The 17,632-nt window shown below is 38.9% G+C and overlaps 1 protein-coding gene across 1 annotated transcript in view; it reads left to right on the top strand.

Moving 5' to 3' along the window:
- The window catches only part of LOC121380718 (limbic system-associated membrane protein-like), a 145,246-nt gene that overhangs the window by 123,402 nt on the left and 4,212 nt on the right, over positions 1-17,632 (top strand). Inside the window, exons 5-8 of the mRNA XM_041509673.1 lie at positions 3,592-3,753; positions 7,570-7,698; positions 12,445-12,732; positions 14,994-15,155. Coding sequence (XP_041365607.1) covers positions 3,592-3,753; positions 7,570-7,698; positions 12,445-12,732; positions 14,994-15,155 — 741 coding nt within the window. The remainder of the gene's footprint in view (positions 1-3,591; positions 3,754-7,569; positions 7,699-12,444; positions 12,733-14,993; positions 15,156-17,632) is intronic.

Below are 17,632 nucleotides of genomic sequence, written 5' to 3'. Positions count from 1 at the left end.
ACCTCAGTGGACCCATTAATTGATATTTTGTATGCATTTCCTCCCCCACTGACAGGACAGCACATACCATGACCTTTGATATACCAGACATGCTTTGATCTCAGGAACGAATCACCACAGTGGACCCATTCATTTTTACATTAGCAGCAAGGGATATTTTGCATGCTTCTTCCTTCAAACAGAATAGCACATACCATGATCTTTGATATACCAGACATGCATCAAGCACTGGTTGGAACAGGAAGAATTTTTTTTTTTTTTTTTAAATTGGAGACTGGTCCACTGAGGGGATTCGATCCTGCGACCCAAGCACCTCAAGCAAGTGCTCTGCTAACTGAGCTAGATCATGCCCCGGAGGCTTCATGAAAGAAGCTGGTTGACCGACAAGCATCCAGATCTCATGACATCTTGACACTGGATGTTTTTTGCATTATGGACAGAACAAGTAATAAAAGCTGTTGTTTGTAGAAAGATCACTGTGTCGTCTTTCACTGAAATTGATATTTGAACTAAATCAAAGCGTAGTTAGGCTAATACAGTTTTTTGCATTCGCTTTGCGAAATTCATAGAATTTTGTGAGTTTTTCTGTTTCCTTGTCACTGGCTGTCATCAAGAGTTGACATTCACAATAAACACTGTTGTTTCACACTGGGTTTTTCATCGCCAGTCTCATGGTGCCTGGCAGTTTGATTATTAAAATTGTTCAAACTTTAAAAACGGCTGGCATGAAGTATCCTGCATAAGTAATCCATATAAGATGGCTGGATTAAATTCAACAAGCAAAATTTGGCTCGGTGCTGCATCAGCTTATCTTTCAGGAAGACATAGGATCAATACATCTCGGTGGAATTCTTGTTTTTATTAGTTTTTCCATAGCTATAGTGCTCCGAAGGTTGTGTTATAGCAAAGCACGATATTTCATGCAAATCATCATTCTTCAGTTAGACAAAAAGACCACTTAAATTTTAAACTAAAAAGGACATTTTATTTTTTCATATTTTTTTCACTAGGTATACAGGCCTGATATGCTGGTAGAACACAAATTTGTAAATACTGATATCCAGGTACAGAATGTATTAGCTAATAGGTTTTCGTTCCTGGAGCTTTGTTGTGTCTTTGTTCCTACCTAGGGGTGGGATATGCCCAGTGGCAAAGCACTCGCTTGATAACGTGGTCAATATGGGATCATTCCCTGTCAGTGGGTTCAATGGGCTATTTTTCATTCCAGCCAGTGCACCATGACTGGTATATCAAATTCCATAGTATATACTAACCTACTTACTTAAATAGAATATGTGAATCCATTCATTGTGCTGAGATACAGTCTTGATAGTGGATAAAACATTTGTCATTCAGATTTAACCAAATCTAGAATTTGTAAATGGTACCCAAATCTACAGGCAACTCAGATGCTGATTGAATCTATAGAACCTACCAGAACTTATAGTCTACCAGAATTTATACAGACTACTAGAACTTATAGTCTGCCAGAATCTATACAGCTCTACCAGAACTTATAGTCTGCCAGAATCTATAGAACCTATCAGAACTTATAGTCTATCAGAATCTATACAGCCTACCAGATTTCTACCAGAATCTATACAGCCTATCGGAACCTATAGAACCTACCAGAATCTATACAGTCTACCAGAATCTATACAGCCTACCAGAATGTATAGTCTACCAGAATCTATATAGCCTACCAGAATCTATATAACCTACCATAACATATAGAATCTACCAGAATCTATACAGCCTAGCAGAACTTATAGAATCTACCAGAATCTATACAGCCTACCAGAACCTCTATAGAGTCTTTCACAAGATCTATACAGCCTACCAGAACCTCTAGAGTCTTTCACAAGATCTATACAATGTGCCAGAACCGTTATCCACAATCAAGACCATATCTATGCACAGTGTGGAGTCGAATAAGCAACCTGGACCTATAAACCTTACTAGAATCACTAGACCTTATGAGAACCACTAGACCTTATGAGAACAACTAGACCTTATGAGAACCACTAGACCTTATGAGAACAACTAGACCTTATGAGAACCACTAGACCTTATGAGAACCACTAGACCTTATGAGAACAACTAGACCTTATGAGAACCTCCTGGAACCATTTATATAGAGACTATAAGAATCTAGGTGCTGTCTGATTCTAGAGGCTTTCTAAAAGATGTCTTACTCACAATCCTTTCATACAGTAATTTCTCCCCAATACGGGAAAAGCTTTATTTAGCACAATGTAAATGAGTTGTATGTGATCCAGATACATTGATAGAAATTAATTTGCATCAATCATACAGTCTGATGAGAAAGTGACATGGTAATGGTCATAGACAAATTTTCTTCATCGCTCTTATCAGCGGGTTGGTTATTTCTATCTGCGGTCTGCACATCTCCAATGTGTCTGATGAAATTTGCCACCTCTCAGAACCCCAAGTACAGTTAGTTAACAGTGAGTAATGTTCAAATATTCATAATTTGCAATTTTTGTCAGACAATCAAGAAAGAAGGTCGCCGATTGCGTTTATGATTCAGATCTGTATAAAGTAATGCACGGACAATCTAGTTGGAATGCAATACGTCTTGAAGTATGTTTTCAGAACCACTGAGTAATCAAATCCATCAATAGGCATCCTGCAGAATATATCTGAAGGGGGGGGGGGGGGATCCTGTTCCACGAGGGCCGGGACATAGCCTAGTAGTAATGCCTACGCCTGATGAGAGTTCGGTTTGGGATCGATCCCCATCAGTGGGCCCATTGGCCTATTTCTCATTCTGGCCAGTGCACCATGACTGCTATATCAAAAGCCATGGTATGTGCTATCCTGCCTGTGGAATGGTGCATATAAAAGATCCTTTGCTACTAATGGAAAAATGTAGCGGGTTTCCTCTTTCAGACTATATGTCAAAATTACCAAATGTTTGACATCCAGTAGCCGATGATTAATAAATCAATGTGCTCTAATGTTAAAAAAAAAAAAAAACTTAAACTGTTTCACGACCTCTGATCACGTTTGTATTAAGATCATCCTAAAGGGTATGACCAAAGGATCAGTTTAAGACAGGTAGTTGCTTAACACATGTCAACATGCAGGATTTTTTTTTTCATCTAAACATTATTTGATTTTGGCACTGGATAAAGTTGAAATTTGTTTTGATTAACAACACCACTAGAGCATATGGATTTATTCATCATCGGATATTGGATGTCAAACATTTGGTAATTTTGACATTTAGTCTTAGAGAGAAAACCCGATACATTTTTCCATTAGTAATAAGGGATCTTTTATGTGCATCACCCCACAGACAGGATAGCACATACCTCGGCCTTTGATTATATATACCAGTCATCACATACCCAGGCCTTTCATATACCAGTGGTTGGGAAGGTGGAAAAAGCGATTCAGAAAATACATACATTGCAGTTTGACATCCAGTAACCAATGATTAATTACCAGGTAATCAATGTCCTATAGTGGTGTAACAAAGTTTTATTTTTGACTTGTTGGGTTTTGTTATCAATCCAAGGTTTATGCATATTTCCGATGTTGATTTCTATGTATTATGTTTTGCAGAACCTGCTAAAATCAACCGCATGTTGTCGAGCTCTGACGTGACAGCTAAAGAGGGTGACACCGTGACTCTTGTGTGTAATGTGACGGGAGTCCCACCACCCACCGTCTCGTGGTACCGCATCATAGAAAACGAACGAGACAAAGGAGAAAGAGGCAAAGAAAGTAAGTCTGCGGTAGCTATCACCTGCCTGTCTCAACTTCCTCTGACATCCTCATCCTCTGTCGGTAAAGCTGGTCTGACCCACGGCACTAACTGTCACCTACCTGTCTCAACTTCCTCTGACATCCTCATCCTCTGCCGGTAAAGCTGGTCTGACCCACGGCACTAACTGTCACCTGCCTGTCTCAACTTCCTCTGACATCCTCGTCCTCTGCCGGTAAAGCTGGTCTGACCCACGGCACTAACCGTCACCTGCCTGTCTCAACTTCCTCTGACATCCTCGTCCTCTGCCGGTAAAGCTGGTCTGACCCACGGCACTAACTGTCACCTGCCTGTCTCAACTTCCTCTGACATCCTCGTCCTCTGCCGGTAAAGCTGGTCTGACCCACGGCACTAACTGTCACCTACCTGTCTCAGCTTACTCTGACATCCTCGTCCTCTGCCGGTAAAGCTGGTCTGACCCACGGCACTAACTGTCACCTACCTGTCTCAGCTTACTCTGACATCCTCGTCCTCTGCCGGTAAAGCTGGTCTGACCCACGGCACTAACTGTCACCTACCTGTCTCAACTTACTCTGACATCCTCGTCCTCTGCCGGTAAAGCTGGTCTGACCCACGGCACTAACTGTCACCTACCTGTCTCAACTTACTCTGACATCCTCGTCCTCTGCCGGTAAAGCTGGTCTGACCCACGGCACTAACTGTCACCTGCCTGTCTCAACTTCCTCTGACATCCTCGTCCTCTGCCGGTAAAGCTGGTCTGACCCACGGCACTAACTGTCACCTGCCTGTCTCAACTTCCTCTGACATCCTCGTCCTCTGCCGGTAAAGCTGGTCTGACCCACGGCACTAACTGTCACCTGCCTGTCTCAACTTCCTCTGACATCCTCGTCCTCTGCCGGTAAAGCTGGTCTGACCCACGGCACTAACTGTCACCTGCCTGTCTCAACTTCCTCTGACGTCCTCGTCCTCTGCCGGTAAAGCTGGTCTGACCCACGGCACTAACTGTCACCTGCCTGTCTCAACTTCCTCTGACGTCCTCGTCCTCTGCCGGTAAAGCTGGTCTGACCCACGGCACTAACTGTCACCTGCCTGTCTCAACTTCCTCTGACGTCCTCGTCCTCTGCCGGTAAAGCTGGTCTGACCCACGGCACTAACTGTCACCTGCCTGTCTCAACTTCCTCTGACGTCCTCGTCCTCTGCCGGTAAAGCTGGTCTGACCCACGGCACTAACTGTCACCTGCCTGTCTCAACTTCCTCTGACATCCTCGTCCTCTGCCGGTAAAGCTGGTCTGACCCACGGCACTAACTGTCACCTGCCTGTCTCAACTTCCTCTGACATCCTCGTCCTCTGCCGGTAAAGCTGGTCTGACCCACGGCACTAACTGTCACCTGCCTGTCTCAACTTCCTCTGACATCCTCGTCCTCTGCCGGTAAAGCTGGTCTGACCCACGGCACTAACTGTCACCTGCCTGTCTCATCTTCCTCTGACATCCTCGTCCTCTGCCGGTAAAGCTGGTCTGACCCACGGCACTAACTGTCACCTGCCTGTCTCAACTTCCTCTGACATCCTCGTCCTCTGCCGGTAAAGCTGGTCTGACCCACGGCACTAACTGTCATCTAATTGTGTTCGAGATTGAAAATGTTGTGCAGCATCCCATTTGGATACCAACATTTTAAAATCTGATATCCCACCTGAGAATTTAGGATCCCACTTTAGGATATGGTTACCTGATATTCAAATATCAAGAAAGCCAATTTTAATTTTAGTAAATAGAAAAAGGCTGTATTGATTGAAAACATTTTATAATGGCTACTTGCCTTTTCGGTGTATTTCAGTGAGGAAATATTGTTATGGCATAGCATTGAAATTACTGTTATTTAACTTTGCCGGTAAATAACAACTTTATTCTTTCAAAGAAAAATAAAAATTACAAAAAAACATTTATATGGTATCCCAGCGGAATACTGGGTTTTTGAAATCTGGTATCCAAAATTAAAATCTGCTATCCCCGAGATCAGGATACTGTTAATCTCAAATACTGTCTATCTGTCTCAACATCATTTGTGTATTTCCCTGCACCCACGTGGCATCCTCGTCCTCTGCCGGTAAAGCTGGTCTGACCCACGGCACTAACTGTCACCTGCCTGTCTCAACTTCCTCTGACATCCTCGTCCTCTGCCGGTAAAGCTGGTCTGACCCACGGCACTAACTGTCACCTGCCTGTCTCAACTTCCTCTGACATCCTCGTCCTCTGCCGGTAAAGCTGGTCTGACCCACGGCACTAACTGTCACCTGCCTGTCTCATCTTCCTCTGACATCCTCGTCCTCTGCCGGTAAAGCTGGTCTGACCCACGGCACTAACTGTCACCTGCCTGTCTCAACTTCCTCTGACATCCTCGTCCTCTGCCGGTAAAGCTGGTCTGACCCACGGCACTAACTGTCATCTAATTGTGTTCGAGATTGAAAATGTTGTGCAGCATCCCATTTGGATACCAACATTTTAAAATCTGATATCCCACCTGAGAATTTAGGATCCCACTTTAGGATATGGTTACCTGATATTCAAATATCAAGAAAGCCAATTTTAATTTTAGTAAATAGAAAAAGGCTGTATTGATTGAAAACATTTTATAATGGCTACTTGCCTTTTCGGTGTATTTCAGTGAGGAAATATTGTTATGGCATAGCATTGAAACTACTGTTATTTAACTTTGCCGGTAAATAACAACTTTATTCTTTCAAAGAAAAATAAAAATTACAAAAAAACATTTATATGGTATCCCAGCGGAATACTGGGTTTTTGAAATCTGGTATCCAAAATTAAAATCTGCTATCCCCGAGATCAGGATACTGTTAATCTCGAATACTGTCTATCTGTCTCAACATCATCTGTGTATTTCCCTGCACCCACATGGCATCTTCATCCTCTGCCGGTAATAAAGCTGGTCTGACCCATGGCACTAGCTAATGATGTCTAGTAGTAGGGGAGTCTGGATCTAGTTCAGTTGTTAGACCACTTGCCTCAGGTGTTTTGGTCACAGAATCGAACTCCCTCTGACTAGATTTTTTTCCATTTCAACAAGTACCTCACGACACATATATCAAAGGCCATGGTATGTGCTGTTCTGTCTGTGGGAAAGTGCATATAAAAGATCCCTTGTTATTAATGGAAAAATGTAGTGGAGGCTAAAGGGTATTTCTTGTTCTAGCCTGCACACCACAATTGGTATATCAAAGGCTATGGTATATGCTGTGCTGTCTGTGTGAACATGCATATAAAAGATCCCTTGCTACTAATGGAAAAATGTAGCGGATTTCCTCCTATAGCATAAATGTCATAATTACTAAATGTTTGACTTCCAGTAGCCAATGATTAATTAATCAATGTGCTCTGGTGGTGTCTTTAAATAAAACAAACGTTTTTGGTCTATCCTCTACCTGCCTCAACTTCCAGTAGCCAATGATTAATTAATCAATGTGCTGTAGTGGATGTCATTAAACAAAGTAAACTCTCTTTTTTTCATGCTATCATTTACCTGTATGTACTGATTGTATTTGAAATCTATCATTTACCTGTATGTACTGATTGTATTTGAAATCTATCATTTACCTGTATGTACTGATTGTATTTGAAATCTATCATTTACCTGTATGTACTGATTGTATTTGAAATCTATCTTTTACCTGTATGTACTGATTGTATTTGAAATCTATCATTTACCTGTATGTACTGATTGTATTTGAAATCTATCATTTACCTGTATGTACTGATTGTATTTGAAATCTATCTTTTACTTTGTTGTTTTATTTGTAGAGATAGGAATCGAGGGAGAGGTTCTACTGATCCACAACGTCACGCGCTACTGTGATGACACCTATGAATGTGTCGCCTTTAACGGTGTACCGCCGGCCGACAGCAAACGAATGAGAGTTAATGTCGAGTGTAAGTCACGTTGTTGCCATAGATACAGTGTCTTAGTATGTTAGAAACATTATTGCTTTAAAATTAGTCGATTTCAGTATTTTGTGTTCTGTAGCTATACCGAATAAACAGAAGAGTTCTGTGCCCTGCTCCCATTTTTTGCTGCCCTGGCTACCCCTAGTTTAATGCCCTGCACCTTGTTATTCGTGCCCTACCCTACATGTAGTTTCTGGTCACAATAAATAAATTAATTTATAATTTAGTTTTTTCCCCAAACGTATACAATATCAGACATGCGTATGTTTAGTTATTATGGACTCAGCCAGTTCACCACAACTGGTACATCAAAGGCTGTGGTATGTGCTATCCTGTCTGTGGGATGGTGCACATAAAAAATCCCTTGCTGCTGATTGAAAAATGATTATCCCATGAAGTGGCGACAGCGGGTTTTCTCTCTCAATATCTGTGTGGTCTTTAACCCTATGTCTGACGCCACGTAACTGTAAATAAAATGTGTTGAGTGTGTCGTTAAATAAAACATTTCCATTTCCTTTATTACGGGTCTGAGTTCTAAACTTTGTGGGTGTGGGATCTAGCTCAGCTGGTACAGGCACTCGCCTCATGTGCTTTAGTCGCAGGATCAATCCCCCTTAGTGGACCCATTCTCTAACAGGGTTTATTTCCCCATCGTAAACAGTACCCTACGACTTTTAATATCAAAGGCCATGGTAGGTGCTGTCCTGGCTGGGAAGTGCATATAAAAGATCTCTTGTTACTAATGAATAATTTTTGCAGGTTTCCTCTCTAAGACTATATGTCAAAATTATCAAATATTTTAGATCCAATAGCCATTGATTAACAACTCAGTGTGTTCTAGTGGTGTTGTGAATACCAATAGCCAATGATTAACAACTCAATGTGTTCTAGTGGTGTTGTGAATACCAATAGCCATTGATTAACAACTCAATGTGTTCTAGTGGTGTTGTGAATACCAATAGCCATTGATTAACAACTCAATGTGTTCTAGTGGTGTTGTGAATACCAATAGCCATTGATTAACAACTCAATGTGTTCTAGTGGCGTTGTGAATACCAATAGCCATTGATTAACAACTCAATGTGTTCTAGTGGTGTTGTGAATACCAATAGCCAATGATTAATAACTCAATGTGTTCTAGTGGCGTTGTGAATACCAATAGCCAATGATTAACAACTCAATGTGTTCTAGTGGCATTGTGAATACCAATAGCCATTGATTAACAACTCAATGTGTTCTAGTGGCATTGTGAATACCAATAGCCAATGATTAACAACTCAATGTGTTCTAGTGGTGTTGTGAATACCAATAGCCATTGATTAACAACTCAATGAGTTCTAGTGGCGTTGTGAATACCAATAGCCAATGATTAACAACTCAATGTGTTCTAGTGGCATTGTGAATACCAATAGCCAATGATTAACAACTCAATGTGTTCTAGTGGTGTCAATAAACAAGACAAGATTTTAAAAATAAATAATAATAAGCTATACAAATTAATTAGCATGCTGTCCTGGCTAGAACACTGTCTTTGTAAAAACGAAGAATCCAAGAATAACATTCTTGATAAAATCATATATTTTTAATGCAGAAAACTCTTGTTATTGATTTTGGTTAATTTTACAATCGAAGCATTTCCTAAGAGGTCCATTGGAAAACACTTAAACATATATTGTACATTATTTTATCATATAATAGCTAGCATATATCGAGTGTAATCAAAGTATGTGATATTTTTCAGATCATACACTTTCAGAATTTGATAACTTTGCAAAGTAGATGTAAATTAATCGAGGTCATGGCACTGCGTTTATTAACATTTAACCAAACATACCATGGTGATACTCCATAACTGACGTATGCATTCATAGACATCAAACAAAAGCATTTCAATAGCAACACTATATACACTGAAAGCTATCCAGCATTCAGAAAACAAAAAACATTAAGCACTAGTTTATTTTTACATAAGAATATCCAAAATTATGTCATTTACATGTCATACTCTTACGCCATTGGAATATCAGGTAATGGCTAACTGGAATTAAAGTTGCAAATACAGTTTACAAAAACATGTTATATTAAGCTTGAGATTATATGATAACGATATTAATACCCTCGTGTGTTTCATTATCATCAATATCATATACATGTACAATGTATTAGAAGTAATAATAATGTATTATGTTCACCAGATATTCCCATAATACAATTTTTATTCCTAATGAATGGTATTGACAATACCGAAAAACACTGGTAATAACCTCTATATATTATAAAAAACACATTGTAATGCAGTTGATGTAAAGGTACACGGTTCCACAATTTCAATAAACATCTCACAGTTTCTCAAAACAAATGTCTAAATGTACAGCTGTTTGTTTCTGTAGTAACATTAATAACAAATTTGTTTTAAAAAATGCTATGCGAATAAAGGTTTTTAATGGGGGTTTTTGTTACTAAAACACAGTTATAATTTACATAATACTGGAAAACAAATACATGTATGTACGTGTAATTTGGTTCAATCACATTTTATTACCATCAGGCATACAATACAGCCCATGATAAAGTCTCTCCCAGTATTTTACAAAGACACGTTTTGTACATCAAATGATACAACAGAACTGGGTTAATTCAAATAAAAAATGTAGAACAAGAAAAAAAGAACAAATTATTTAATTATCTTCAATTATTTTAAATCTATTATACGTGTAATCAAAAAGAAGAAAAACAAAGTAAAGTCTTCCAATTTATCTGGTTTATTGCCTAAGCAACATGTCAAATAAATGCTGCATTTATCTGTGTTCTTTGCTTTAGTGATTAATTTAAGTCATCAGACCTAAGACTGGCAGGTACTGGGTTCACACCCTGGTACCGCTCTCACCCAGAATAAGATTTAGTGGCTTATTGGTTAGGTGTATAACCATTAGACTGATTTCTTTCACATCGAGTAATTTTATTAAAGACACAGACCCTAGTTTCAGCCCGTAAAAATGGACACTAAGTTTAGTTGATCTACAAACCCTACAACACACATTTAGATATGGTTATAACAGAGAGAAGCTAAAGTCTGTGATGTTTAAACAGAGAAATATCATCTAAAATAACTTGAGCTTGTTTCATTAACCTTTACTTCTTTGACGAACGTGCGTTGTTTAAAAACTACTTTAGTGTATGTCACTTTCATGTGCCTATATCCAATGTAGGTTCAGGCACTCTTTCACGTACTAACCACAAACAATTAACCATTAATCAGCTGTCCCAGACACTTAAAAGTGTGGGCCCAGGACAGCGTGCCTGAACCTTAATTGAATATAAGCAAAAAAAGTAAATTGAAATGAAATGAATACTGCATTTTATTTCAATATATCTTCAGATAATTGTTTGGGGTAGAATGTATTCCAGTGGTATGGTGCTCACCTGATGTGTGGTCGGGGACACCACAGCATCGTAGACATCTAAAATTAACGAGCTACTCTCGATTCACTAATATCAAAACCTATATTAGCTCGGCTATTTACCTTTCGACCGACCGTTCAAAATTGCGGTCTTTTCTCTTTGGCATTTAACTGCTCCATTCAAATTCCATAGCACCACCACCACCACCACCCTCCTCTCCCTCCCTCCCCCCCCCCCCCCACCTTTCCTGTCATGGACGGAGGAGCCGGCCAAGGCCGGCTCTTGTGCCCACGACAGGCATGCGCTACAACAGCTTGTTTTGAATGTGCACGTAAAACCCTATGACATGACATGACGTGTGGTCGGTCTAGGATTGATCTCCAACAGAGGGCCCATTGGGCTGTTTGTCATTCCAGCCAGTGCTCCACAAATAGGCCAGACTATAGATTCTTTTGTTGTTCAGTACTGAAAACAAGAACCATTTTAATTCAGTTCCTCTGGAAATCCAACTACCTAACAAGGTCAGAGTGTATTTTCTTTTGTTATTCAGTATAGTAAAAAAAAAAATCCATTTTTATTTCAGTTCCTCAGGAAATCCGACTGTCTAACAGGAAGATAGGCCAGAGTTTAGATTCTGTTGTTGTTCAGTATAGAAAACAGGTAGCATTTTTATTTCAGTTCCTCCGGAAAACTGTCACATATGCCAGAGTTTAGATTCTTTTATTGTTCAGTATAGAAAACAAGTAGCATTTTTATTTCAGTTCCTCCGGAAATCCAATTACCTATAACAAGAAGATATAAATAGAAGATAGATCAGAGTATAGAGTATTTTGTTCAGTAAACAAGAACCATTTTTATTTCAGTTCTTTCCTAACAAGAAGATACATGTAGGCCAGAATATACAGTAGTTTCTTTTCTTATTCAGTATGTAAAACAAGAACCATTTTCATTTCAGTTCCTCCGGAAAACTAACTACCTATAATAAGAAGATAGGTCAGACTTTAGTTTCTTTGTTATTCAGTATAGAAAACAAGTACCTTTTTCTTTCTTTTTTCAGTTCCTCCAGAAATCTGACTGCCTGACAAGAAGTTAGGTCAGACTTTTATTTTCTTTTATTCAGTATAGAAAGCAAGAACCATTTTCATTTTAATTTTTCTGGAAATTTTATTGCCAAACAGGAAGATCGGCCAGACTATAGATTCTTTTGTTATTCAGTATAGAAAACAAGAACCATTTTCATTTCAGTTCCTCCGGAAATCCGACTGCCCAACAAGAAGTATTATTTCTTTTGTTATTCAGTATTAAAAACAAGTTTTGTTTTCATTTCAGTTCCTCCGGAAATCCGACTGCCTAACCGGAAGATCGGCCAGAGTCTGGGCAAGGAGACGATCTTGGAGTGCGTGATCCAGGCGTACCCGATCGGTGTGACAGTGTGGAAGAAAGATGGTAAGATCCTCGACCAGACGTGGAAGTACCGCACAGAGGTGTACGTGGATGACGGCATCACCATCACGCTCAGTCTCCGCGTACAGTCCATCGACAGCGACGACTTCGGGGAGTACATCTGCGAGGCGGAGAATCTGCTGGGGAAAGACTTTGAAACAATGGTGCTATATGGTAGGTGCAGAGAGTGTGTATGTGTTAACGGCAGTTGACATGGAAGAAACTAAATGACATTATGATTTAATATACTGTAAATCTTGAATAGAGGCCTTCCTTGGATCGAGGCGTGCCTTGAATAGATGCCTGCCTTGGATAGAGGCCTGCCATGGATAGAGGCCTGCCTTGGATAGAGGCATGCCTTGGATAGAGGCCTGCCTTGGATAGAGGTGTGCCTCGGATAGAGGCCTTCCTTGGATCGAGGCGTGTCTTGAATAGATGCCTGCCTTGGATAGAGGCCTGCCATGGATAGAGGCCTGTCTTGGATAGAGGCGTGCCTTGGATAGAGGCATGCCTTGGATCGAGGCATGCCTTGAATAGATGCCTGCCTTGGATAGAGGTGTGCCTTGGATAGAGGCGTGCCTTGGATCGAGGCGTGCCTTGAATAGATGCCTGCCTTGGATAGAGGCGAGCCTTGGATAGAGGCGTGCTTGGATAGAGGCCTGCCTTGGATGGAGGCCTGTCTTGGATAGAGGCCTGCCTCGATTAGAGGCCAGACTCAAGTATTTATAAACTTATTTAAATCAAAGTATGATATTTATCTACATTTTGTAAGTGTGTACTTAAGTATCATGCATTCACGTATGTTTATGAATTCGAAGCCAGGTCTCTGAGCTTACTTAAAGGCCAGTTTATGGTATTGTGCTTTGCAGTGTTAATGAACATGTTATACTCATCACGCCTGTTGCATGGCGAAAACAATTGGAAAGGAGAAGGATTTTTCAGTGAAGTAAGAGGTTTCACATGCATACAAAAGTATAGAAGCCTACATAAGAAGAAGACCTTACAGCAAGGCTGTGTTAGAACATCAAAGCCTAAACGTAGCTCAGTCATAAAGCACTCGTTTGATGCACGGTCAGTTTGGGATCGATCCCCATCGGTGGACCTATTGGACTATTTCTCGTTCCAGCCAGTGCACCACGACTGGCATATCAAAGGCCATGATATATGCTATCCTGTCTGTGGGATGGTGCATATAAAACATCCCTTGCTACTAATTGTAAAATGTAGCGGGTTTCTTCTCTAAGACTATATGTCAAAATCACCAAATGTTTGACATCCAATAGCCGGTGATTAATAAATCAATGTGCTCTAGTGGTGTTGTTAAACAAAACAAAACAAAACTGTCTATTCAAAATTTTACAGTAAATGTTAAAGACTGGTTCATTCCGCAGTTGAGACAGATGAAACTACCAGTACTGGAAATTATGATCAAATAAAAATGCTATTTTATGTTTGGAAGTAAGACATATTATATGAGTTCAGACTTATTTTTTAAAATGGCTTTACAGAATATTGTTTTAAAATATATACATTTAATTTATTCCAAAAAGTACTTTTTGCAACCTGTCTGTGGCAATATGCACATGAAAGATCCTTTGCTACTAATGGAAAATGTAGCGTGTTTTTTTCTAAAGACGACATACGAGAATTACCAAATGTGTTCTAGTTGTGTTGTTAAGAAATCTTTCTTTAATTTCACATCAACTAATTTATCATTAATAAAAAACTAAAAATAGTAGTTAATTTGGTAGTCACAATAAAAATTTAATGGATAAAGTTGAAAAATGCACTCAAAACTGGATTCATAAAAAATATTAAATTACTCCCACAGGTGTCATGAATTATTTTTTACAAATCCACAATCCATTGCATCATCTGTCTTCTAAATATACCGGCCTCGATGGCATCGTAGTTAGGCCATCGGTCAACAGGCTGGTAGGTACTGGATTTGGATCCCAGCCGAGGCATGGGATTTTTCGTCCAGATACCGACTCAAAACCCTGAGTGAGTGCTCCGCAAGGCTCAATGGGTAGGTGTAAACCACTTGCACCGACCAGTGATCCATAACTGGTTCAACAAAGGCCATGGTTTGTGCTATCCTGCCTGTGGGAAGCGCAAATAAAAGATCCCTTGCTGCTAATCGGAAAGAGTAGCCCATGAAGTGGTGACAGCGGGTTTCCTCTCAAAATCTGTGTGGTCCTTAACCATATGTCTGACGCCATATAACCATAAATAAAATGTGTTGAGTGCATCATTAAATAAAACATTTCTTTCTTTCTAAATATGTTGTAACAAAACTCACAAAAATTAAGTCATTATAAATCCCTTGTTTCAAATAATTTATTTTTAAAAATTTTGGTTGATCATATATTTTGTAACACTCTTTTTAGGAAGGTTAATTGTTTCACACTTGCAAAACATTTTATGTTTTTCAGAATATATTGAATATAAACCACCACCTACAACTACCACACCAAAAACAAGAATAACAACTCTGTATGACTATGGACCAAGTTATCTGCCCGGGACAAATGGCGATTTTGGTGATAAACCTGGAACGGGGATCATAGAGCGGCCAGACGTTGGTAGTGAGTCAGGTGGGGTACTTTATCCATCGCACGACCCCAGGATTTCTTTTCCATGGGCAGAAAACCCGTATGAAAAACAAAATGATAGAAACCTCCAGAAAGTCAGTAGTAATGAAATGGATAATAAACTAATTCCTGGTAAGACTTGTAAGCCAAAATAACCTTTCGTCCTGCTTCTGTAACCTTTTTTTATCTTTTTTTAAAATCTTAATTGCCTTCCGGAATTTAATTTTAGATTATAGACATTATTTTAGCCTTGTTTGGTTGTTTTGTTTTTTAAAAATGCTGAACTATAGAATTTGTATTTATTTTGGCTGAATTTTAAGTGCAAATATAATAATAGTTTCTTAAATTTTTAAATTTGAATGTTTTTAGAAGCTAGACGGTTTAACCTTAAAAGTAACTGAAGGCTAATTTACAAAGAATATAAATTAAAGTTTCTGGAAAAAATAACAACTTTCACATAAGAGATAAAAATTGTATTGCATTTCAAAAGTATAAACAAGACAAAACAAAAATTCACAACACATTGAATTTATTTTATTAAAATTAACTAATATTTAAAAAAAATAATTGTTAAACTGGATGAAATAAAAATTCTGTTTAGAAAATAAGCTATATCGAAAAACTATAAAACTTAATTGAGATTACTTTTGAAAACGTTGCACTAAACTGTCATGGTAAAGGTGTGCTTAAAACTGTACTTTTGGAGAGTTGTTTTGGAGAATCATTTTTACTTGAAATAGATAAGAAATCAATATATATTTCATCAAAACAAACCTACAGGTAGCAATTTCACAATTCCTCAGAGATTATATGAAATATGTTGGTTTATTTTTGCATGAAAGAGTTTTTGTTGTATTCTAATGAAATTGTTTATTGTAAGACATATTTGCTGTATTGTGTTTTGCATGTAACGTAAAATAGGATTCTCTATATATGCATCTTTTATCCATATCCGTTGTTGTGTAGTGTTAAACTAATGTAAACACTGATGTTGTATTTTTTTTATGTACTGCTTATTATTAATGAATACAGGAATCTGTTTAGTTTGGTTCAGTTTGCACAGGGCTTCTAGAATTTTTATAAAAATCCACTAGCCATGGCATCAGTCATTTTAAAAATGTACTAGCCACTATTAAAAATTCACTAGCCCTACTTTAAGTAAATACAATTGTACTAATAGGAATAATCGAATATGTGCCCTAAGGAAGGAGATAGACCTTAAAACCCCTTTGATTGGGGGGGTGGGGGCAGAATATTCATATTTATAAAATACACTTAAATACAGCATTTGACAACTTCAGTGTTTTTCACTAGCCGTCGGGCATGGCAATAGTAGTTATTTACTAGCCCAACATTGAATATCACTAGCCATGGGAGTGGGTCTACCATCATCTAGAAGTCCTGTTGCAACTTGTCATACGTGTTAACTGTGTATATACATGTACTTCAAAACATCCTTGGGATTGGAATCTGGTCAATAATTAAGATGACCATGCAAAGAAGCAGTTGTTGTGAGTGAGGATAGCTCCAACTCTTAAAACAGTTTTGTTATGCCCACATCTTTTCAAGGTTCAGGGTGGACATAGCCCAGTGGTAAAGCCGTCACTTGATGCGCAGTCGGTTTAGGATCAATCCCATCAGTGGGCCCATTGGGTTATTTCTCGTTCTAGCCAGTGCACCATGACTGGTAAATTAAAGCCTGTGGTATATGCTATCCTGTCTGTGGGATGGTGCATATAAAAGATCCCTTGCTGCTAATCAAAAAGAGTAGCCCATGAAGTGGCGACAGCGGGTTTCCTCTCTCTATACATGTATCTTGCTACTAATGGAAACATTTAGCTTGTTTCCTCTTTAAGATTATATGTCGAAATTACCAAATGTTTTACACCCAATAGCCAATGGTTAATAAATTAATGTGCTCTAGTGGTGTCATTAAGCAAAACAAACTTTTCAAGGTTCAGGCATATCCTCCCTGACTCCTGCCTAGGATATACAACCAGTGGCTTATAAGGATAGCGTCTGTGGTCCAAACTTGATTCAGTGGTGTATTAATTATTATCCGGGAAACTGTTGCTACAAGGTTTTGTGAATGGAATGATAATACTAGTACTGTGCAGGTTTCTGAAAATTGCTGAAATGATAATTTTATTCACACATTGCTTGAGCAAGTCTTATTTTGCCTCACATATTTATATATAAAAAAAAAAAAGTGAATTAAATTTAGGAAATGATTGACATGGTCACCATTCACCGTGGACAATGTTAGAAGTTGTGCCCAGGATGGACTTGTCTGAAAATTAAATGGATATAGGCATGTAGAGTGACATCTTAATTAAATGGCCAACTTTCTGCTTGTCACGACATCTACGACTGTCCAATTGCTAGTTGTAGCACTCTTACAAGTCGATTCTCATCGTATAACCCATTAGTTGTTAATCTGAACGCACCCGTTGTAAGTCATGACATCTACGACTGTCCAG

Source organism: Gigantopelta aegis, chromosome 2 (assembly GCF_016097555.1).
Source record: "Gigantopelta aegis isolate Gae_Host chromosome 2, Gae_host_genome, whole genome shotgun sequence".
Taxonomy (NCBI): Eukaryota; Metazoa; Mollusca; class Gastropoda; order Neomphalida; family Peltospiridae; genus Gigantopelta; species Gigantopelta aegis.
Note: the sequence above shows the minus strand (reverse complement) of the source record. Positions and strands in the feature narration are given on the sequence as shown.